This window comes from Pseudophryne corroboree, chromosome 1 (assembly GCF_028390025.1).
Source record: "Pseudophryne corroboree isolate aPseCor3 chromosome 1, aPseCor3.hap2, whole genome shotgun sequence".
NCBI classification, from domain to species: Eukaryota; Metazoa; Chordata; class Amphibia; order Anura; family Myobatrachidae; genus Pseudophryne; species Pseudophryne corroboree.
This window is the reverse complement of record NC_086444.1, coordinates 1,243,073,121-1,243,097,484: the sequence shown is the minus strand read 5'-3', so window position 1 is coordinate 1,243,097,484 and position 24,364 is coordinate 1,243,073,121. Positions and strand designations below refer to the sequence as shown.

Sequence of the window (24,364 nt, the reverse complement as noted above, 5' to 3'; positions counted from 1 at the left end):
TAATTAAGCAACCTGTGGATATAATTATGTATATCTGTAAGTGCTCTTGTACTGTATGTAACAACTTTATCTGTAGACCCTTGTACTTTGCTCTCTGTACAGTAGTAAAATAGTAATAGTGGGATTCATTCTGACTATGTGAGTTACAAGCCCACAACCTAACACACTTTATTTGTGCTATAGGAGGTCATTCCGAGTCGTTCGCTCGGAAAATTTCTTCGCATCGCAGTGATTTTCCGCTTAGTGCGCATGCGTAATGTCCGCACAGCGACTGCGCCAAGTAATTTTGCAATGAAGATAGTATTTTTACTCACGGCTTTTTCTTCGCTCCGGCGATCGTAATGTGATTGACAGGAAATGGGTGTTACTGGGCGGAAACAGGCCGTTTTATGGGCGTGTGGGAAAAAAACGCTACCGTTTCCGGAAAAAACGCGGGAGTGGCTGGAGAAACGGAGGAGTGTCTGGGCGAACGCTGGGAGGGTTTGTGACGTCAACCCAGGAACGACAAGCACTGAACTGATCGCAGATGCCGAGTAAGTCTGAAGCTACTCTGAAACTGCTAAGAAGTTTGTAATCGCAATATTGCGAATACATCGTTCGCAATTTTAAGAAGCTAAGATTCACTCCCAGTAGGCGGCGGCTTAGCGTGTGCAATACTGCTAAAATCGCCTTGCGAGCGAACAACTCGGAATGACCTCCACAGTGTAGCCTTTTTTTAGAAATGATTTAATTTTTTTAAGATGAAAGCCACTCAACATAACGATTTTCTTTTCAGAGCCTTTTTTCAGGATAGAAGACCATTGTGGCTCCCCCAGGCTCTCTGTGGTCTTCACCTTTACCAAACCCTTTCTGATGAAGCTAAGTGTGTGTAGTGGGTTCACCCAGGTGGCCACAGATCTTGTCCATGTGTCTATAGCTGATAATCATTATTCATCAACTTAACCAACATTATGCAAAATTGTTCTCTAAAAAGCCAAGGTGGTCATTCCGAGTTAATCGCTCGCTGGCAGTTTTTAGCAGCCGTGCAAACACTATGCCGCCGCCCACTGGGAGTGTATTTTAGCTTAGCATAAGTGCCAATGGTTATATCGCAGAGCGCCTGCAATTTTTTTTTGTGTAGTTTCAGAGTAGCTCAAAACCTACTCAGCGCTTGCAATCACTTCAGACTATTCAGTTCCAGATTTGACATCACACACCCGCCCAGCGTTCGCCCAGCCACGCCTGCGTTTTCCCTGGCACGCCTGCGTTTTTCCAAACACTCAATGAAAACGGTCAGTTGCCACCCAGAAACGCCCACTTCATGTCAATCACTCTGCGGCAAGCAGTGCGACTGAAATGCATCGCTAAACCCTGTTCAAAACTGCATCATTCGTTGTGCCCGTACGTCACGCGTGCGCATTGCGCCGCATACGCAGGCACAGAATTGCATTTTTTTTTAGCCGGATCCCTGCGCTGTGAACAAATGCAACTAGTGATCAACTCGGAATGACCCCCCAAGTCATAAACCAATAAGTCAGGGTGAGATGGGATCAGCAGGCAGAGGTGAGTCAATGACAACAAAAATCCAGCAGGTAAGTGCACCCATATGGATGATGAACTGCTACATTAAGGACACAGGCCCAAAAAAATTGGAGAAATATGAATCATACAAATGGGAGCACTCACCTACCAAGACACCGACCAGGACAAAGACTTACAGTTTTCTAGGAGAAGTGAGATTCCAACTGCTGTCAACGGTGTGTGTGAACCAAAAATGACACCCGACTGGGCAATTGGACACTTACTACATCAATTTGCTTTGGGTACTTTCTTTAGGCACCCGCCTCCCTCACCCCTCTTGCGTTGTAGGGATCAGACGATAGAGGCTCCTTCTTTTTTCAAGCATTTATTATACTGTAAGGGCAGGGTAGAAGGCAAGCGCCCTACCAGTCTCCTGTTAGGGACAGTGGTAATGTTACGTACATGCGAAAGCAAGAAGCCACCATTATAATTGTGCAGTTATGCTAGCAGAGCCCGTGCAGCGGGTTGTTTGGTGTGAACATTCCTCTGACGTTCTTTTGATGGTAATTCCCCACCTCTGTTACAAGTCAGCAAGCTGTACACGTATCTCTGCCACTGGGAGGACGCATAGTAATAGATAAGAGGATCAAGACAACAACTGATGCTGCTAATACAGACGGACAGGATGTAGGCATAATACAGAGACGGATTAGGTTTCTTAGGAACATGAAGATAATGAACTAAAAAGATGACATTAGTTGGTCCAAAGCAAAGTACAAACACCAAGAGCACAATCACCGTCAGAAACAAAGCGCGAGATCGCTTAAAAGAGTTTTCGAGTTTGGGGGAGCTCAGGTTATGGATGATTCCAATGTAACAGACAACTGTAATGACTAAAGGCAAGAAGAAGAAAGTGGAGATAATAGTGAGGAAATAGTAAATGTAAAAGCTCTGCAGATCTTCAATGTCCAGCACATCGTAACAAGTTGTGGTACCCAATGCAGCAATGTACTGCGTCTGCTCTCTTATGAGAAGTGGTACAGTGCCGGCTATGGATAACATCCATATACAGACACAGACCAGCCAAGCTCGGCCCGTGGTGCGCCAGGAGAGAGACTGCATTGGATACACCAAGGCCAGGAACCTGTCCACACTGATGCTAGTCATGAGTAGGATGGAGCAGTACATGTTGCAGTAGAATGCTGTGATGTAGAAGCGACACATTCCTTCTCCAATCATCCAGTTATTCCCGGAGAATCGATAAGCGATGCTGAAAGGCAGCAGAGTCACAAAGAGCACATCAGCGGCCGCAAGGTTCAGCATGTAGACCACCGCTGGCTTCCTGACCTTCATCTTGAACAGGAACATGATGATGGCCAGAACATTGAGAGGCAGAGACACAATGAGCACCACGGTGGACACTGATGGTACAAATACAGTCAGCAACTGGCCAGTAAGGATGATTTTGGTTTCTTCTCTAATTCTGTGCTCTCGTATTCGTGAATTGGAATCTTTACTTGATGATAAGTTTAGGGCACTGCCATCTTCAGCACTATTGGAGATTTTATTACCTTAACATGAAATAAAAGTAAATGAAAATTATATTAATGTATATATGTCCATATGAAATATCTGCAGAGTAGATACTGTTTATGTAGACTATGCATTGAGATAGGTCCAATAGCTTCAGTACTATTAAAAATTGATCATCCCCATTCCTCATACCCCAGCCACATCCTCTCCTCCATCATCCCCATTCCTCACACCCCAGCCACATCCTCTCCACCATCATCCCCATTCCTCACACCCCAGCCACATCCTCTCCACCATCATCCCCATTCCTCACACCCCAGCCACATCCTCTCCTCCATCATCCTCCTACACTCACACTTCTGCTACATATTTTCCTCTATCAGCCTCCTTCCCTCACACTCCATCCCACCCTCTTCTCCATCACCCTTCTCTTTCCATAATACCCCACATCCTCTCCACCATCATCATCATTACCTCACACCCAGGCTACATCCTCTCTACCATCATCCTCAATACATCACACCCAAGCCACATCCTCTCCACCATTATCGTCATTCCATCATACCTCAGCCCCATCCTCTCCTCCTTCCATCACACCCTGGCCACATCCTCTCCATCATCTAACTTCCTTCTCACCCTGACCCAATTATCTCCTCAGTCACTCATCTTCCTATAGCCCTGGCCACATCCTGTCCTACATCATTCTCCTTCCTTCACTCTCCGGTCACATTCTATCCTTCATCATCCTCCTTCCCTTACAGTCCACCCACATCCCCTCCCCCATAACCCTACATCCCTCACATCCAGTCACATCCTCTACTCCATAAACCTACTTAAATCACACCTCAGCCACATCCTCTATACCACCAGTTCCTGTCACTCCGGTCACATCCTCTCCGCTATTATTCTCCTTATTCCCTCACACTCCAGCTACATCCTCTCCTCCATCATTCTCATTCCATCACACCTCAGCCCCATCCTCTCCTCCTCCATCACACCCTGGCCACATCTTCTCCATCATCTAACTTCCTTCTCACCCTGACCCAATTATCTCCTCAGTCACTCATCTTCCTATCACCCTGGCCACATCCTGTCCTCCATCATTCTCCTTCCTTCACTCTCTAGTCACATTCTATCCTCCATCATCCTCTTTCCCTCAAACTCCACCCATACCCCCTCCTCCATAACCCTACATCCCTCACATCCCAGTCATATACTCTACTCCATAAACCTGCTTCAATCATACCTCATCCATATGTCACGATCCGGGTATCTGGACGCCATTTCTTACCTATCAGATGCCTCCTAAGGCTGGCTCAGCGCTCCAGGACCGGATCCCATCTGTTATCCTGATGTGCACATTCCCGCATCCTCTCCTGTCTCTCTGGACGCAGTCACAGTAACGCCTTATACATCTGGCATGGCGTCTCCTGCGGCCTCCGCCGCCGTCCCTGAGCTTCTGCATTCAGAGTGGCGATTACGTCAGCCGCGGCCTCCGCTGTGTCCGCGTGGTCGGATGTGCATCTGTCAGCCTGGCGTCTCCTGTCTCCGGTGGCCGGCGCCGCCATTACTGTTTTCCAGACCACATGGATTACAATCCAAACTTCCCTCCAAGTGTCTGCATGGGCGCAGCCATCTTGGATTCTGTCAGCTGATCATTCCTACCAATCCGTTGTCAGTATTATTAATTTGCATAATTGCCTAGCCAATGCCTTCCTTGCTGCAGGTATAAATAGGTTGTGCCTGAGCAAGGAAGGCGTCAGTGCTTTGGTTGTCAAACCTAGTTCCAGTTTGTCTCTCTTCTGTGAATGTCTTCCAGGTTCCAGCTCCTGTCTCCAGACTTCTGCTATAGAGACCCGCACCAGCATTCCATCTGCGGTGTAGCCTGACTCTCCGATCCATTCTGGACTCACCTGTTTCCAGCTACAACATCACCTGCTTCCAGCTCAGCTTCCAGCAGTGTATAGCTTCTCTTAAAGGGCCGGTGTCCTTTCTGCAGTTTACCACTCTCCACCGGTATTATTATTTCTCCGCTCTCAAATTCTACATTTCATCTACATTGCATCGCTCTCAAGCTTTATTTATTATTTAACTGGTTCCAGCCAGTATCCACTCCGTGCCAACACCTGTCTGGTTCTAACCAGTACCCACAGCAGCATTTTATCTACAGCAGTCCAGCTTTCCCTGGAACACCAGCTGGTACAACCCTGGGCTTTCCTCATTGCTACAGTTGAGCCTGGTAAGGACTTTCCAACTTGCAGATAATAAGAACTGTCTCATACCACCAGAGCTCTGTGGCCCCTGCCACCCTGTAGTACCCAGGAACTGTATTATTATTTCTCTGCTGATTTTTATGTTACTTTTTACTGCTACTGTGATGCATGGAGTTTGTCATAAATAAATATCATTGACTTTTACTCAAGTTGTCGTGGTCACGCCTTCGGGCGGTTTCTCTTCATGTTACTTACATGTCCAGGGGTCTGATACAACCTCCCAGGTTCCGGTACATCTCAGCCCCTACAACTGAGGCTGCCTTCCGTCAGCTCAGGCCCTCAGTTGTGACAGTAAGCACTGACCTAATGAATCCAGCCGGAGACCAGGATCAAGCGGCCAGGCCGATGCAAGAACTGGCAGCCCGACTAGAACATCAGGAGGCTGCACAGGGCCACATCATCCGCTGTCTCCAGGATCTCTCTACTCGGCTGGATGGGATTCAGACAACTCTCCGTGGATCAGGCGCTTCTGGTGCGTCAACCACAGTGACTCCAGTTATAACCCCACCCACCTTACCCATTTCTGCTCCACGTCTTCATCTTCCAACGCCAGCAAAATTTGACGGATATCCAAGATTCTGCAGGGGATTTCTCAACCAGTGTGAGATTCAGTTTGAGCTACAACCTGGCAATTTTCCCAGTGACCGTACAAAAATTGCCTACATCATCTCACTTCTCAGTGGCTCAGCCCTTGACTGGGCATCACCGTTATGGGAGAGGTCCGACACCCTGCTATCTTCTTACACTGCATTCGTGTCAACATTCAGGCGCATCTTCGACGAGCCAGGCCGGGTAACTTCAGCTTCGTCTGAGATTCTCCGTTTACGCCAGGGATCACATACTGTAGGACAATATCTTATACAGTTCCAGATCCTGGCATCTGAACTGGCATGGAACAACGAGGCCCTGTATGCTGCATTCTGGCATGGTTTATCCGAGCGTATTAAAGATGAGTTAGCTACCAGAGACTTACCCTCCAAGTTAGATGAGCTAATTTCACTTTGTACAAAAGTTGACTTACGTTTCAGAGAGAGAGCAACTGAGCGTGGAAGATCATCTGCTCCAAAATCTTCTGCTCCTCCTCCTCGCCAACTGTCACCAACTAAAGATGAACCCATGCAAATTGGCCGTTCCCGTTTAACTCCTGCTGAGCGCCGAAGACGTCTCTCTGAGTCTCTCTGTCTGTATTGTGCAGCCCCGTCTCACACTATTCATGCCTGTCCCAAACGTCCGGGAAACTTCAAATCCTAGCTCGCCAAGGAGAGGGCCGGCTAGGAGTAATGATCTCCTCTCCATCTCCTCAAGATTGTAATCTCCCAGTCTCGCTTCAAGTTGCTCAACGTTATCAGAACGACATTGCCCTCCTGGATTCCGGAGCAGCTGGGAACTTTATTACCGAAGCCTATGTTAAACGGTGGTCCCTACCCACCGAGAGACTTCCTTCCTCCTTTTCCTTAACTGCCGTGGATGGCAGTAAAATTTTTGATACAGTTATTGCTCTAAGGACTCTACCAGTTCGTCTGAGAGTGGGAGTTCTTCATTCCGAACTTATTTCACTTTTAGTGATTCCAAGAGCCACACATCCTGTGGTCCTGGGCCTTCCATGGCTCCGTCTTCACAATCCTACAATTGATTGGATGACTACGCAAATCCTGGCATGGGGTCCCTCCTGTGCTGAGACATGTTTGTTTAAAGTGTTGCCTGTCTGTTCTTCCTCCCCCAGGTCGTCTGATGTTCCACCTCCTCCATATCAAGATTTCACGGATGTGTTCAGTAAAGCTTCTGCTGATATCCTTCCTCCTCATAGAGAATGGGACTGCCCGATTGATCTCGTTCCAGGGAAGGTTCCACCTCGAGGCCGAACTTATCCGTTGTCTCTGCCCGAGACGCATTCTATGGAGGAATACATTAAAGAGAACCTAGCAAAGGGGTTCATTCGACCTTCTTCTTCTCCAGCCGGCGCAGGCTTCTTTTTTGTAAAAAAGAAAGATGGTGGTCTGCGGCCGTGCATCGACTACAGAGGTTTGAACGACATTACCATCAAGAACCGCTATCCTTTACCCCTGATTACTGAGCTCTTTGACAGAGTTAGCGGAGCTACCATCTTTACAAAGCTGGACTTGAGAGGTGCATACAATCTCATCCGGATCCGTGAGGGTGACGAGTGGAAGACCGCATTTAACACCCGTGACGGACATTATGAGTACCTCGTCATGCCCTTCGGATTGAGCAATGCTCCAGCTGTCTTCCAGCATTTCGTCAATGAGATCTTCAGAGACATTCTATACCGTCATGTCGTGGTCTATCTAGATGATATCCTCATTTTTGCCAACAATTTAGAGGAACATCGTTTTTGGGTAAAGGAGGTTCTGTCCCGTCTCCGTGTCAATCATCTCTATTGCAAATTAGAGAAATGCGTCTTTGAAGTCAAGTCCATTCCGTTTCTAGGGTACATTGTGTCCGGTTCCGGACTAGAGATGGATCCTGAGAAACTACAAGCAATCCAGAATTGGCCGGTACCCTTAACCCTCAAAGGGGTCCAGAGGTTCTTAGGGTTCGCCAATTATTACCGAAAGTTTATACGAGACTTTTCCACCATTGTGGCGCCTATTACTGCTTTCACCAAGAAGGGTGCTAACCCGTCCAAGTGGTCTGAAGAAGCCATGCAAGCTTTTCATCTTTTAAAACAGAGGTTCATCTCTGCGCCTGTCCTGAAACAGCCTGACATCGACTCTCCTTTCATCCTAGAGGTGGATGCCTCCTCCGTTGGAGTAGGAGCGGTGTTATCTCAGAGGGCTAAAGATGGCCATTTACATCCTTGCAGTTTCTTCTCACGGAAGTTCTCCCCAGCGGAGCGCAACTATGCCATTGGCGACCAGGAGTTGCTAGCCATCAAGCTCGCTCTAGAGGAGTGGAGATATCTGTTGAAGGGAGCTTCTCATTCAATCACCATCCTTACAGACCACAAGAACCTTCTATATCTGAAAGGCGCACAATGTCTCAACCCTCGTCAGGCCAGATGGGCACTTTTCTTTTCCAGGTTCGACTTTAAACTCCAGTTCTGTCCGGGCTCTCAGAATCGCAAGGCCGATGCCCTTTCCCGCTCATGGGAGCAAGAAAATGAGTCAGAGTCTTCAGACAAGCATCCTATTATAAGTCCGTTGGCATTCTCCACGGTAGGGATGGACTCTACGCCCCCATCAGGGAAAAGTTTTGTGAAGCCGACACTAAGGAAGAAGCTCATGCATTGGGCCCATGCTTCCCGCTTTGCCGGACATACAGGTATCCAAAAAACCCTGGAGTTTATCTCTAGGTCCTATTGGTGGCCAACTCTGAAAAAGGACGTTTTGGAGTTTATTGCATCTTGCCCAAAGTGTGCTCAACATAAAGTATCCCGCCAGTCGCCTGCGGGGCAACTGGTTCCACTATCTGTTCCCCGTCGACCATGGACCCATTTGTCGATGGATTTTATTACAGATTTGCCCATGTGCAACAAGTTTAATACCATCTGGGTGGTAGTTGACCGGTTCACCAAGATGGCACACTTCATTCCTCTCACCGGTCTTCCGTCAGCTTCCAAGTTGGCTCAAGTATTCATACAAGAGATCTTTCGACTCCACGGTCTTCCAGAAGAAATTATCTCAGATCGAGGAGTTCAATTCACAGCCAAATTCTGGCGAAGTTTATGTCAAGCCCTCCAAGTCAAGCTAAAGTTTTCCACGGCTTACCATCCTCAGACCAATGGTCAAACTGAGAGGGTGAATCAGGACTTGGAGTCCTTCCTCCGCATCTATGTGTCCTCCTCTCAAGATGACTGGGTTCAATTACTTCCCTGGGCCGAGTTCTGTCATAACAACCAGTATCATTCTTCATCTTCTTCAACACCATTCTTCACCAACTTTGGATTCCACCCTAAAGTCCCTGAGTTCCAACCACTTCCAGCAACTTCTGTTCCCGCAGTGGATATCACCTTGCATCAGTTTGCCAATATCTGGAAGAGCGTACGATCAGCTCTGCTCAAGGCATCGTTCAGGTACAAGAAGTTTGCGGATAAGAAGCGTCGAGCAGTTCCTGCTCTCAAGGTGGGTGATCGGGTATGGTTATCCACGAAGAATTTGAGGTTAAGAGTTCCCAGTATGAAGTTTGCACCTCGCTACATCGGTCCTTTTAAAATTGATCAAGTCATCAATCCTGTTGCTTACAGACTCCAGTTGCCTCCCTTCTTAAAGATACCCAGGACATTCCATGTTTCCCTGTTGAAACCGCTAATCTTGAATCGGTTTCATTCCTCACTTCCTCCAACTCCGAAAGTCCAAACTCAACGAGGCGTTGAGTATGAAGTAGCCAAGATCCTGGACTCACGTCACCGTTACGGTCAACTTCAGTATCTTATTGACTGGAAGGGTTATGGCCCTGAGGAACGTTCATGGACCAATGCTTCTGATGTCCATGCTCCTGCCTTGGTCCGGAGATTCCATTCCAAGTTTCCTCAAAAGCCAAAGAAGTGTCCTGGGGCCACTCCTAAAGGGGGGGGGTGCTGTCACGATCCGGGTATCTGGACGCCATTTCTTACCTATCAGATGCCTCCTAAGGCTGGCTCAGCGCTCCAGGACCGGATCCTATCTGTTATCCTGATGTGCACATTCCCGCATCCTCTCCTGTCTCTCTGGACGCAGTCACAGTAACGCCTTATACATCTGGCATGGCGTCTCCCGCGGCCTCCGCCGCCGTCCCTGAGCTTCTGCATTCAGAGTGGCGATTACGTCAGCCGCGGCCTCCGCTGTGTCCGCGTGGTCGGATGTGCATCTGTCAGCCTGGCGTCTCCTGTCTCCGGTGGCCGGCGCCGCCATTACTGTTTTCCAGACCACATGGATTACAATCCAAACTTCCCTCCAAGTGTCTGCATGGGCGCAGCCATCTTGGATTCTGTCAGCTGATCATTCCTACCAATCCGTTGTCAGTATTATTAATTTGCATAATTGCCTAGCCAATGCCTTCCTTGCTGCAGGTATAAATAGGTTGTGCCTGAGCAAGGAAGGCGTCAGTGCTTTGGTTGTCAAACCTAGTTCCAGTTTGTCTCTCTTCTGTGAATGTCTTCCAGGTTCCAGCTCCTGTCTCCAGACTTCTGCTATAGAGACCCGCACCAGCATTCCATCTGCGGTGTAGCCTGACTCTCCGATCCATTCTGGACTCACCTGTTTCCAGCTACAACATCACCTGCTTCCAGCTCAGCTTCCAGTAGTGTACAGCTTCTCTTAAAGGGCCGGTGTCCTTTCTGCAGTTTACCACTCTCCACCGGTATTATTATTTCTCCGCTCTCAAATTCTACATTTCATCTACATTGCATCGCTCTCAAGCTTTATTTATTATTTAACTGGTTCCAGCCAGTATCCACTCCGTGCCAACACCTGTCTGGTTCTAACCAGTACCCACAGCAGCATTTTATCTACAGCAGTCCAGCTTTCCCTGGAACACCAGCTGGTACGACCCTGGGCTTTCCTCATTGCTACAGTTGAGCCTGGTAAGGACTTTCCAACTTGCAGATAATAAGAACTGTCTCATACCACCAGAGCTCTGTGGCCCCTGCCACCCTGTGGTACCCAGGAACTGTATTATTATTTCTCTGCTGATTTTTATGTTACTTTTTACTGCTACTGTGATGCATGGAGTTTGTCATAAATAAATATCATTGACTTTTACTCAAGTTGTCGTGGTCACGCCTTCGGGCGGTTTCTCTTCATGTTACTTACATGTCCAGGGGTCTGATACAACCTCCCAGGTTCCGGTACATCTCAGCCCCTACAACTGAGGCTGCCTTCCGTCAGCTCAGGCCCTCAGTTGTGACACCATAAACTCTATGCCACCAGTTCCTGTCCCTGTCACTCCATTCACATCCTCTCCACTATCATCCTCCTCATTCCCTCACACTGCAGCTACTGTTCATTCTCTCCTCCATAATCCTCATTACATCACACCTCAACCCCATCCTCTCCTCTCTTCTCAGTCACCCACTTTCCTCTGTCCTTCGACATCCTCTATAATTTTCGTTACCTCACTCTTCGGCCACATTCTCTTCTCCATCATCCTCCTTCCTTCTCACCCTGATCACATCCTCCTCATTCCATCACACCTTAACACCATCCTCTCCTCCTTCCATCACACACTGGTCATATCCTCTACTCCATCATCCAACTACCCTCTCACCATGACCGCATTGTCTCCTCAGTTACCCACCTTCCTCTCTCCTTCCACACCCTCTATTATTCTCCCTCACTTACACTTCAGCTACATCCTCACCTCCATCATCCCCCTTCTTCACTCACACTCCAACTACATCTTCTCATCTATCAGCCTCCTTCACTCATACTCCAGCTACATCCTCTACTCCATGACTCTGCTTCCCTCACACCCCAGCCACATCCTCCACCCACCCACCTGTCACTTTGGCCACATCTTCTCCCCCATCATCCTCATTCCATCCATCTCACCCTGACCACATTGTCTCCTCAGTCACCCACCTTCCTTTCTCCTTCCACATCCTCTCCATCATTATCCTTTCTTCACTCTCCAGCCACATCTTCTCTTCCATCATTTCCTTCCCTCTCACTCTGGTCATATCCTCTCCTCCATCATCTTCCTTCCTTCACTTACACTCCAGCTACATCATTCTTATTGCATCACACCTCGGCCCAATCCTATACTCATCTTCCTTTCTTCTCACCCTGGCCGCATTCTCATATGTTTTCACATCCTTCATTGCCCTCTTTCCAACACACCCCAGCCACATCCTCTTCATCATCGTCCTTCTGCTCCTTCCCTCACATCCTCTCTTCCATAATTGGCCTTCCATAAATATCCTTCTTCCTTTCCTTCATCACTATGCTTCCCTCACACTTCAGCACTATCTTCTCCTTCATCATGCTACTTCCCTTACTTACTTACTTACTTACACCCCATCCTCTCCTGCATCACCATCCTTCAACTCATAGGTCGGGACACCAGTTCTTTAGGACACTACAGTGTGAAGTGGCTAGTTATAAAGTGGCAGCATAAAATCAATACCTGAATTTCAATAGTAACATCTTCAACTGATATTGATTGTGAATTGACTCCTCCTCTCTCCTTCTCATTAACAGGTAAACCTATTCAGATCACTACTGCAGCCAATTTCAACTGCTGCTAATGACACATTACTCTAGGTAATTTGATCAACTAGTACTTTCATTGGATTTAAGTGATCTGTGCTTTTATATCACAGCAGTGATTACATGGTAAAGCTGTTATAAGTGGATTTATATTAGAGATGAGCGCCTGAAATTTTTCGGGTTTTGTGCTTTGGTTTTGGGTTCGGTTCCGCGGCCGTGTTTTGGGTTCGAACGCGTTTTGGCAAAACCTCACCGAATTTTTTTTGTCGGATTCGGGTGTGTTTTGGATTCGGGTGTTTTTTTTCAAAAAACACTAAAAAACAGCTTAAATCATAGAATTTGGGGGTCATTTTGATCCCAAAGTATTATTAACCTCAAAAACCATAATTTACACTCATTTTCAGTCTATTCTGAATACCTCACACCTCACAATATTATTTTTAGTCCTAAAATTTGCACCGAGGTCGCTGTGTGAGTAAGATAAGCGACCCTAGTGGCCGACACAAACACCGGGCCCATCTAGGAGTGGCACTGCAGTGTCACGCAGGATGTCCCTTCCAAAAAACCCTCCCCAAACAGCACATGACGCAAAGAAAAAAAGAGGCGCAATGAGGTAGCTGTGTGAGTAAGATTAGCGACCCTAGTGGCCGACACAAACACCGGGCCCATCTAGGAGTGGCACTGCAGTGTCACGCAGGATGTCCCTTCCAAAAAACCCTCCCCAAACAGCACATGACGCAAAGAAAAAAAGAGGCGCAATGAGGTAGCTGTGTGAGTAAGATTAGCGACCCTAGTGGCCGACACAAACACCGGGCCCATCTAGGAGTGGCACTGCAGTGTCACGCAGGATGTCCCTTCCAAAAAACCCTCCCCAAACAGCACATGACGCAAAGAAAAAAAGAGGCGCAATGAGGTAGCTGTGTGAGTAAGATTAGCGACCCTAGTGGCCGACACAAACACCGGGCCCATCTAGGAGTGGCACTGCAGTGTCACGCAGGATGTCCCTTCCAAAAAACCCTCCCCAAACAGCACATGACGCAAAGAAAAAAAGAGGCGCAATGAGGTAGCTGACTGTGTGAGTAAGATTAGCGACCCTAGTGGCCGACACAAACACCGGGCCCATTTAGGAGTGGCACTGCAGTGTCACGCAGGATGTCCCTTCCAAAAAACCCTCCCCAATCAGCACATGATGCAAAGAAAAAGAAAAGAAAAAAGAGGTGCAAGATGGAATTGTCCTTGGGCCCTCCCACCCACCCTTATGTTGTATAAACAAAACAGGACATGCACACTTTAACCAACCCATCATTTCAGTGACAGGGTCTGCCACACGACTGTGACTGATATGACGGGTTGGTTTGGACCCCCCCCAAAAAAGAAGCAATTAATCTCTCCTTGCACAAACTGGCTCTACAGAGGCAAGATGTCCACCTCATCATCACCCTCCGATATATCACCGTGTACATCCCCCTCCTCACAGATTATCAATTCGTCCCCACTGGAATCCACCATCTCAGCTCCCTGTGTACTTTGTGGAGGCAATTGCTGCTGGTCAATGTCTCCGCGGAGGAATTGATTATAATTCATTTTAATGAACATCATCTTCTCCACATTTTCTGGATGTAACCTCGTACGCCGATTGCTGACAAGGTGAGCGGCGGCACTAAACACTCTTTTGGAGTACACACTTGTGGGAGGGCAACTTAGGTAGAATAAAGCCAGTTTGTGCAAGGGCCTCCAAATTGCCTCTTTTTCCTGCCAGTATAAGTACGGACTGTGTGACGTGCCTACTTGGATGCGGTCACTCATATAATCCTCCACCATTCTATCAATGTTGAGAGAATCATATGCAGTGACAGTAGACGACATGTCCGTAATCGTTGTCAGGTCCTTCAGTCCGGACCAGATGTCAGCATCAGCAGTCGCTCCAGACTGCCCTGCATCACCGCCAGCGGGTGGGCTCAGAATTCTGAGCCTTTTCCTCGCACCCCCAGTTGCGGGAGAATGTGAAGGAGGAGATGTTGACAGGTCGCGTTCCGCTTGACTTGACAATTTTGTCACCAGCAGGTCTTTCAACCCCAGCAGACTTGTGTCTGCCGGAAAGAGAGATCCAAGGTAGGCTTTAAATCTAGGATCGAGCACGGTGGCCAAAATGTAGTGCTCTGATTTCAACAGATTGACCACCCGTGAATCCTTGTTAAGCGAATTAAGGGCTCCATCCACAAGTCCCACATGCCTAGCGGAATCGCTCCGTGTTAGCTCCTCCTTCAATGTCTCCAGCTTCTTCTGCAAAAGCCTGATGAGGGGAATGACCTGACTCAGGCTGGCAGTGTCTGAACTGACTTCACGTGTGGCAAGTTCAAAGGGCATCAGAACCTTGCACAACGTTGAAATCATTCTCCACTGCGCTTGAGACAGGTGCATTCCACCTACTATATCGTGCTCAATTGTATAGGCTTGAATGGCCTTTTGCTGCTCCTCCAACCTCTGAAGCATATAGAGGGTTGAATTCCACCTCGTTACCACTTCTTGCTTCAGATGATGGCAGGGTAGGTTCAGTAGTTTTTGGTGGTGCTCCAGTCTTCTGTACGTGGTGCCTGTACGCCGAAAGTGTCCCGCAATTCTTCTGGCCACCGACAGCATCTCTTGCACGCCCCTGTCGTTTTTTAAAAAATTCTGCACCACCAAATTCAAGGTATGTGCAAAACATGGGACGTGCTGGAATTTGCCCATATTTAATGCACACACAATATTGCTGGCGTTGTCCGATGCCACAAATCCACAGGAGAGTCCAATTGGGGTAAGCCATTCCGCGATGATCTTCCTCAGTTGCCGTAAGAGGTTTTCAGCTGTGTGCGTATTCTGGAAACCGGTGATACAAAGCGTAGCCTGCCTAGGAAAGAGTTGGCGTTTGTGAGATGCTGCTACTGGTGCCGCCGCTGCTGTTCTTGCGGCGGGAGTCCATACATCTACCCAGTGGGCTGTCACAGTCATATAGTCCTGACCCTGCCCTGCTCCACTTGTCCACATGTCCGTGGTTAAGTGGACATTGGGTACAGCTGCATTTTTTAGGACACTGGTGACTCTTTTTCTGAGGTCTGTGTACATTTTCGGTATCGCCTGCCTAGAGAAATGGAACCTAGATGGTATTTGGTACCGGGGACACAGTACCTCCAACAAGTCTCTAGTTGGCTCTGCAGTAATGATGGATACCGGAACCACGTTTCTCACCACCCAGGATGCCAAGGCCTCAGTTATCCGCTTTGCAGTAGGATGACTGCTGTGATATTTCATCTTCCTCGCAAAGGACTGTTGAACAGTCAATTGCTTACTGGAAGTAGTACAAGTGGGCTTACGACTTCCCCTCTGGGATGACCATCGACTCCCAGCGGCAACAACAGCAGCGCCAGCAGCAGTAGGCGTTACACGCAAGGATGCATCGGAGGAATCCCAGGCAGGAGAGGACTCGTCAGAATTGCCAGTGACATGGCCTGCAGGACTATTGGCATTCCTGGCGAAGGAGGAAATTGACACTGAGGGAGTTGGTGGGGTGGTTTGCGTGAGCTTGGTTACAAGAGGAAGGGATTTACTGGTCAGTGGACTGCTTCCGCTGTCACCCAAAGTTTTTGAACTTGTCACTGACTTATTATGAATGCGCTGCAGGTGACGTATAAGGGAGGATGTTCCGAGGTGGTTAACGTCCTTACCCCTACTTATTACAGCTTGACAAAGGGAACACACGGCTTGACACCTGTTGTCCGCATTTCTGTTGAAATACCTCCACACCGAAGAGCTGATTTTTTTGGTATTTTCACCTGGCATGTCAACGGCCATATTCCTCCCACGGACAACAGGTGTCTCCCCGGGTGCCTGACTTAATCAAACCACCTCACCATCAGAATCCTCCTGGTCAATTTCCTCCCCAGCGCCAGCAACACCCATATCCTCCTCATCCTGGTGTACTTCAACACTGACATCTTCAATCTGACTATCAGGAACTGGACTGCGGGTGCTCCTTCCAGCACTTGCAGGGGGCGTGCAAATGGTGGAAGGCGCATGCTCTTCACGTCCAGTGTTGGGAAGGTCAGGCATCGCAACCGACACAATTGGACTCTCCTTGTGGATTTGGGATTTCGAAGAATGCACAGTTCTTTGCTGTGCTGCTTTTGCCAGCTTGAGTCTTTTCATTTTTCTAGCGAGAGGCTGAGTGCTTCCATCCTCATGTGAAGCTGAACCACTAGCCATGAACATAGGCCAGGGCCTCAGCCGTTCCTTGCCACTCCGTGTCGTAAATGGCATATTGGCAAGTTTACGCTTCTCCTCCGACAATTTTATTTTAGGTTTTGGAGTCCTTTTTTTTCTGATATTTGGTGTTTTGGATTTGACATGCTCTGTACTATGACATTGGGCATCGGCCTTGGCAGACGACGTTGCTGGCATTTCATCGTCTCGGCCATGACTAGTGGCAGCAGCTTCAGCACGAGGTGGAAGTGGATCTTGATCTTTCCCTAATTTTGGAACCTCAACATTTTTGTTCTCCATATTTTAATAGGCACAACTAAAAGGCACCTCAGGTAAACAATGGAGATGGATACTAGTATACAATTATGGACTGCCTGCCGAGTGCAGACACAGAGGTAGCCACAGCCGTGAACTACCGTACTGTACTGTGTCTGCTGCTAATATAGACTGGTTGATAAAGAGATGTCTATGTAACTATGTATGTATAAAGAAGAAAGAAAAAAAAACCACGGTTAGGTGGTATACAATTATGGACGGACTGCCTGCCGAGTGCCGACACAGAGGTAGCCACAGCCGTGAATTACCGCACTGTACTGTGTCTGCTGCTAATATATAGACTGGTTGATAAAGAGATAGTATACTCGTAACTAGTATGTATGTATAAAGAAAGAAAAAAAAACCACGGTTAGGTGGTATATACAATTATGGACGGGCTGCCGAGTGCCGACACAGAGGTAGCCACAGCCGTGAACTACCGCACTGTACTGTGTCTGCTGCTAATATATAGACTGGTTGATAAAGAGATAGTATACTCGTAACTAGTATGTATGTATAAAGAAAGAAAAAAAAACCACGGTTAGGTGGTATATACAATTATGGACGGGCTGCTGAGTGCCGACACAGAGGTAGCCACAGCCGTGAACTACCGCACTGTACTGTGTCTGCTGCTAATATAGACTGGTTGATAAAGAGATAGTATACTCGTAACTAGTATGTATGTATAAAGAAAGAAAAAAAAAAACACGGTTAGGTGGTATATACAATTATGGACGGGCTGCCGAGTGCCGACACAGAGGTAGCCACAGCCGTGAACTACCGCACTGTACTGTGTCTGCTGCTAATATAGACTGGTTGATAAAGAGATAGTATACTCGTAACTAGTATGACTATAAAGAAAGAAAAAAAACCACGGTTAGGTGGTATATACAATTATGGACGGGCTGCCGAGTGCCGACACAGAGGTAGCCACAGCCGTGAACTACCGCACTGTACTGTGTCTGCTGCTAATATATAGACTGGTTGATAAAGAGATAGTATACTCGTAACTAGTATGTATGTATAAAGAAAGAAAAAAAAACCACGGTTAGGTGGTATATACAATTATGGACGGGCTGCCGAGTGCCGACACAGAGGTAGCCACAGCCGTGAACTACCGCACTGTACTGTGTCTGCTGCTAATATATAGACTGGTTGATAAAGAGATAGTATACTCGTAACTAGTATGTATGTATAAAGAAAGAAAAAAAAACCACGGTTAGGTGGTATATACAATTATGGACGGGCTGCCGAGTGCCGACACAGAGGTAGCCACAGCCGTGAACTACCGCACTGTACTGTGTCTGCTGCTAATATATAGACTGGTTGATAAAGAGATAGTATACTCGTAACTAGTATGTATGTATAAAGAAAGAAAAAAAAACCACGGTTAGGTGGTATATACAATTATGGACGGGCTGCCGAGTGCCGACACAGAGGTAGCCACAGCCGTGAACTACCGCACTGTACTGTGTCTGCTGCTAATATATAGACTGGTTGATAAAGAGATAGTATACTCGTAACTAGTATGTATGTATAAAGAAAGAAAAAAAAACCACGGTTAGGTGGTATATACAATTATGGACGGGCTGCCGAGTGCCGACACAGAGGTAGCCACAGCCGTGAACTACCGCACTGTACTGTGTCTGCTGCTAATATATAGACTGGTTGATAAAGAGATAGTATACTCGTAACTAGTATGTATGTATAAAGAAAGAAAAAAAAACCACGGTTAGGTGGTATATACAATTATGGACGGGCTGCCGAGTGCCGACACAGAGGTAGCCACAGCCGTGAACTACCGCACTGTACTGTGTCTGCTGCTAATATATAGACTGGTTGATAAAGAGATAGTATACTCGTAACTAGTATGTATGTATAAAGAAAGAAAAAAAAACCACGGTTAGGTGGTATATACAATTATGGACGGGCTGCCGAGTGCCGACACAGAGGTAGCCACAGCCGTGAACTACCGCACTGTACTGTGTCTGCTGCTAATATATAGACTGGGTGATAAAGAGATAGTATACTCGTAACTAGTATGTATGTATAAAGAAAGAAAAAAAAACCACGGTTAGGTGGTATATACAATTATGGACGGGCTGCCGAGTGCCGACACAGAGGTAGCCACAGCCGTGAACTACCGCACTGTACTGTGTCTGCTGCTAATATAGACTGGTTGATAAAGAGATAGTATACTACTAATATTATATATACTGGTGGTCAGGTCACTGGTCACTAGTCACACTGGCAGTGGCACTCCTGCAGCAAAAGTGTGCACTGTTTAATTTTAATATAATATTATGTACTCCTGGCTCCTGCTATAACCTATAACTGGCACTGCAGTGCTCCCCAGTCTCCCCCACAATTATAAGCTGTGTGAGCTGAGCACAGTCAGATATATATATACATTGATGCAGCACACTGGGCTGAGCAGTGCACACAGATATGGTATGTGACTGAGTCACTGTGTGTATCGTTTTTTTCAGGCAGAGAACGGATATATTAAATAAAACAAACAACTGCACTGTCTGGTGGTCACTGTGGTCGTCAGTCACTAAACTCTGCACTCTCTTCTACAGTATCACAGCCTCAGGTCAATCTCTCTCTCTCTCTCTCTCTCAACCCTAATCTAAATGGAGAGGACGCCAGCCACGTCCTCTCCCTATCAATCTCAATGCACGTGTGAAAATGGCGGCGACGCGCGGCTCCTTATATAGAATCCGAGTCTCGCGATAGAATCCGAGCCTCGCGAGAATCCGACAGCGTCATGATGACGTTCGGGCGCGCTCGGGTTAACCGAGCAAGGCGGGAAGATCCGAGTCGCTCGGACCCGTGAAAAAAAACATGAAGTTCGGGCGGGTTCGGATTCAGAGAAACCGAACCCGCTCATCTCTAATTTATATCTGTACTATAATAAGAACTTATAGTGATAAAGTGCGGGTTACTGACCCTACATTTGTTAGATTTTTATTAGCACCTTTGCTGGAGGTGGACGGTTTCTGTGTGGGGGTGGGGGATGTAATCAGGATGAACACATGTTTCATAAGGGGGAGAGGTCGACCTACGGCGGCCCCCTTTGTTTCCGCTCACATAAGCTAATAAGCTCCCCTTGAAATAAAGAGTCTGACACGTTTCCTTTGGATCGAATTACTGGCCACAGTTTATTTCCATTACCTTACATGTTACCTTACAAGGTTGCGGGGCACGGATAGAAGTGGTGGGCAAGGCGCCCCTGGGTCCCTGACCCCTCCCGATTTCCTGGGGGCGTGCCCTGCCTACCCTGTAGGCACCGCGGCAACGCCCCTGGGGAACCAGCCCTCCTGGCGCATATCACGCTCACCTGGCGCGCAGCTCCCTGGCCCAACCGTCCAAAGCTGGAGCCGAGCATGCGCCCGTTCACCGAGGGTGAATCTGCCAACCTCGGCTGGCTCCCCCCGTTCGCCATGCCTTGCGCACCGCTTCTTCCCGCCGCCCGCTGACTGTGACATACGTATTCCTTAATTTTCCTTAACACATTAAACATACGACCGTATTATAACTTGCAACGATTTATACGATAAAACTCTGAACTGTAAGTATATGTACCTATATACACCTTTTCTAAATGGGTGGGTGGGTGGGTCACTCTCTGTGCTCCCCTCTCAGTGGCCGCCTCCTCCCCCCCGCCTTCCTATTTAACCCGCCCGCTATCCGGCCGGCCCCCTCGCCTTCTACAGGCTACCAGCGCCTGTAGGTGTGAAAGAGGGGACGGGCACACCTGCCCGCCCCTCCTTTCCATTGTGCCGCTGGCCCGCGGGCCACCTGCCGCCCCTCCCCCTTACCCCTCTCCGGCGCCATCACGGGCTCGGCGCCTTTGTTACCATAAGGGGGAGAGGTCGACCTACGGCGGCCCCCTTTGTTTCCGCTCACATAAGCTAATAAGCTCCCCTTGAAATAAAGAGTCTGACACGTTTCCTTTGGATCGAATTACTGGCCACAGTTTATTTCCATTACCTTACATGTTACCTTACAAGGTTGCGGGGCACGGATAGAAGTGGTGGGCAAGGCGCCCCTGGGTCCCTGACCCCTCCCGATTTCCTGGGGGCGTGCCCTGCCTACCCTGTAGGCACCGCGGCAACGCCCCTGGGGAACCAGCCCTCCTGGCGCATATCACGCTCACCTGGCGCGCAGCTCCCTGGCCCAACCGTCCAAAGCTGGAGCCGAGCATGCGCCCGTTCACCGAGGGTGAATCTGCCAACCTCGGCTGGCTCCCCCCGTTCGCCATGCCTTGCGCACCGCTTCTTCCCGCCACACGAGGATCTCGGCTGCCCCCCTCCCCCGAGACCCGAAGCCCCCACCCTGCAACCAGCTACTGACCCCCGGCCTCCAGTGCTTCCTGAAGCGCGTTATTGAAAAGGTCAATCCCAATGTCCGACAAATGGACCCCGTCGCTCCTATACATGCCCCCGATCTTTTGACTGATGTCCTTATGCCGTATGACCTGTCCCCCTAGTGCGGCCACGCATTTGCCCACGGCCGCGTTGACCCTTTTCCTAGCCCTCTCCACTCCTGCCCCTTTCCGAGCTCCGCGCCAAGCTAGCCTGGGAATGATGTTAGACCATATTAGCTCTACGCCCGGCCATCGCTCGCTTACCCATGCTAGATCGTCCCGTATTGTCCTGATTAAGTCTAGGGATTTCATGTCGCCCAAATCGTTGCCCCCCAGGTGTAATACTATGGTATCGGGGCTGCTTGTCGCCTCTTCCCCGGATAACAGGGTGCCCCTCAAGCCGTGCCACCTCATCCCTCTCTGCCCAAACCAGCATACCTTCCCCTCTTTCTCCGCTAGCCCCAACTGCTTTCCATACGGCCTCCCGGCGGCCCGTGCTGCCGCCCAGTGAACGTATGAGTGACCGACGATCCATATCCGCCTCGCCTCCTTTTTTCTTGCGGATGGGGCTGTGTGGGAGAGGGGGGGACATGATCGTTAGATGTTTTCTGTTTCGTCGTTGAGGGGTCTAATGTAGCGCCTGTAGCTGTTGGACCCCCACCTGCCTAATGCTTTGATCTCTTCGATCGCGCACCCTTCGTTAGCGGCTGACGTGGCCGCCCCTATTCTAAACGAGTGTGTCCCGAATCTCTCTGCCTGCCAGCCAAGTGCTCCTACACATTTCTTCAACACTGCTGCAAACTGGTACCTAGTGAGCGCCGCCCCGTCCTTGTGTACCAGAAAATTCCCTCCTCCTGCCGGCCTTGTTATCCTAAATGCTTCGACCGCCCTTACCGGGCAGACCGCAGCGTCGTCGTGCCTGCGCAGCTGCACCCATTTTCCCTTTCCGTTCTGGTCTGTCTTTGATCTGCGTATTTTACACAGTACTGTGTCCTCCGCTACGGTAACGCTACTGCACTGCAGCCCTGTTTCCCTTGCTGTTTTGGACTGCGCTACCAACTCGCTAACCCTGAATGCCCCCCTAAAAGCCATAATAAAAGCCGTTGTAAACAACCTTGCCTCACTCTGGTCGCGGCAGACGCTTGGGACCGCTTCTATCAGTTTCCTCAGCCTCTCGATTGTGATTGGTTCCCTAGCGTCTGGTTTCTTAACCTCCGCCCTTGCCCAGCCCTTCATTATCGTGCGTACTACGAAACTCTTCGTCTCGTCCCTTTCGCCTGCCAGTTTCTGGAAAAAGGATACCCCTGCTAGTATCGTGTTTGCTCCTGCCCTGGACGTCTGCTCCCTTCTGAGTTTGTCCAAGAACGCCAACACTTGTTGCTGCGGAGGCTTGGCTTCCATCTCCCCCTCCCCCTGGAACTGCCGCCATCTTCTCCATGCGGCCTTGTAGGCCTTCCAGGTTTTTGGCGCCAGGGATCGCTCCACCAATTTATCTAGTTCTGATCGACTATCTGCCAGAGATAGGAGGGGCATGTTAAACCTACTTCGCTTGCTCCTGGCGCTGCGGTCCTAAAAACTTCCCATTTCTGCCTGGACAATGCGTCCGCTATTACGTTCTTCTCCCCTGGCACGTGTCTAGCTCTGAATGTTATGTTGTGGTGCAAACAAACTGCCACCAACCTCCTGAGCAACCTGACCACCGGCGGCGATGATGCCCGCTGGTTGTTCACGGCTTGCACCACCCCCATGTTGTCGCACCAGAATTGGATCTGCCTGTTTGCCAGCACTTTACCCCATATGTCGACTGCCACGACTATCGGGAACAACTCCAATGCCGCTAAGTTCTTGGTGATCCCTGCGGTCTCCCATTCTGGTGGCCATCGCTGGGCGCACCATTCGCCCTGCAAGTATGCCCCAAACCCCGTAGCTCCTGCTGCGTCTGTGAATAACTGCAGCGCCCGGTTTGGTGCTACTTCCTTGGGCCAGATTTGCACCCCGTTAAACTGAAAGAGGAACTCCTCCCACACCCGCAGGTCCTCCCTAAGCTCCCTGGTGATGCGTGTGAAGTGGTGCTTTGATGCCCTGCCTGCTGTGGCTTGTTCCAGCCTCCTCTTGAAGATTCTGCCCATTGGAATCACCCTGCAAGCGAAATTCAGGCTCCCCAGCAAAGACTGCAACTGCCCCAGCGTGACCTTCTTGGCCTTTGCGCAGTCGCTCACTTCCCTGACCAACTTTACCACCTTCTCTGTTGGTAGTCTGCACTCCTGCCTAACCGTGTCAATTTCTATGCCCAAATAGGATATAACCTCCGTCGGGCCTTCGGTCTAAAGCCCTCCCTAAAACCGTCCCGCAGTAATTTGGCTTCCTGCTGCTTCGGATACCTGGCTAGCCACCCCAGGATCCTGCTTAAATTCACTGGGCTAAACGCTTTTCCCAGCCCCTGCTGCCGCGGGTAGTTTTCTTGGGTGATTTGCTCTCTTCTTATAGCAATCCTTTGCTGCATGACTTGCGTTGCAAAAGGAACATGCGTGCCTGAATTTGCACTGCGCGCGGGTGCACTGAGATTCATTAAACGCCCAGCATTTGAGGTCATGTTTCTGCGTGCCAGGCCTCCCTGCCCCGGCTGCTTGTGCCGGTGCCGCCTTCTCCGCTATACCGCTTGCTAATGCCTTGAGCCACGCGTCGAGGTCCCTAACTCCGAAGTCGATGGGCTTACCGCCCTCTGCCTTCGCTCTAAAACTCTCGTCGTACCTCAGCCAGACTGATCCCCCTTGTTCCTTGTACACAGAGTATATAAAATCTGTATATTTCAACATGCTCATCGCTACGTCGGGGTACGCTTCTATGTAACAGCCGGAGTAAGCGAACATTCCACTCAGCCAGTTCTCAATAGTCTTGTAGCTATTGACTTGTGTACCCCCTTTCGGTTTTGCCTTTTCCTTGTCGCTCAAGCCCTTCTCTGTCAATGAACATATATCGACAAAACC

The 24,364-nt window shown here is 49.0% G+C and overlaps 1 protein-coding gene across 1 annotated transcript; it reads right to left on the bottom strand.

The window, feature by feature from the left end:
* Positions 1-1,910: 1,910 nt before the first annotated feature.
* On the bottom strand, positions 1,911-23,125 carry LOC135053113 (proteinase-activated receptor 1-like). Its single transcript, XM_063957462.1, has 3 exons — positions 23,058-23,125; positions 21,816-21,946; positions 1,911-3,071 (listed from the first exon to the last, which is right to left on the bottom strand). The coding sequence occupies exons 1-3, from the start codon at positions 23,123-23,125 to the stop codon at positions 1,999-2,001; spliced, it is 1,272 nt and encodes a 423-aa protein (XP_063813532.1). The 3' UTR covers positions 1,911-1,998.
* Positions 23,126-24,364: the final 1,239 nt, after the last annotated feature.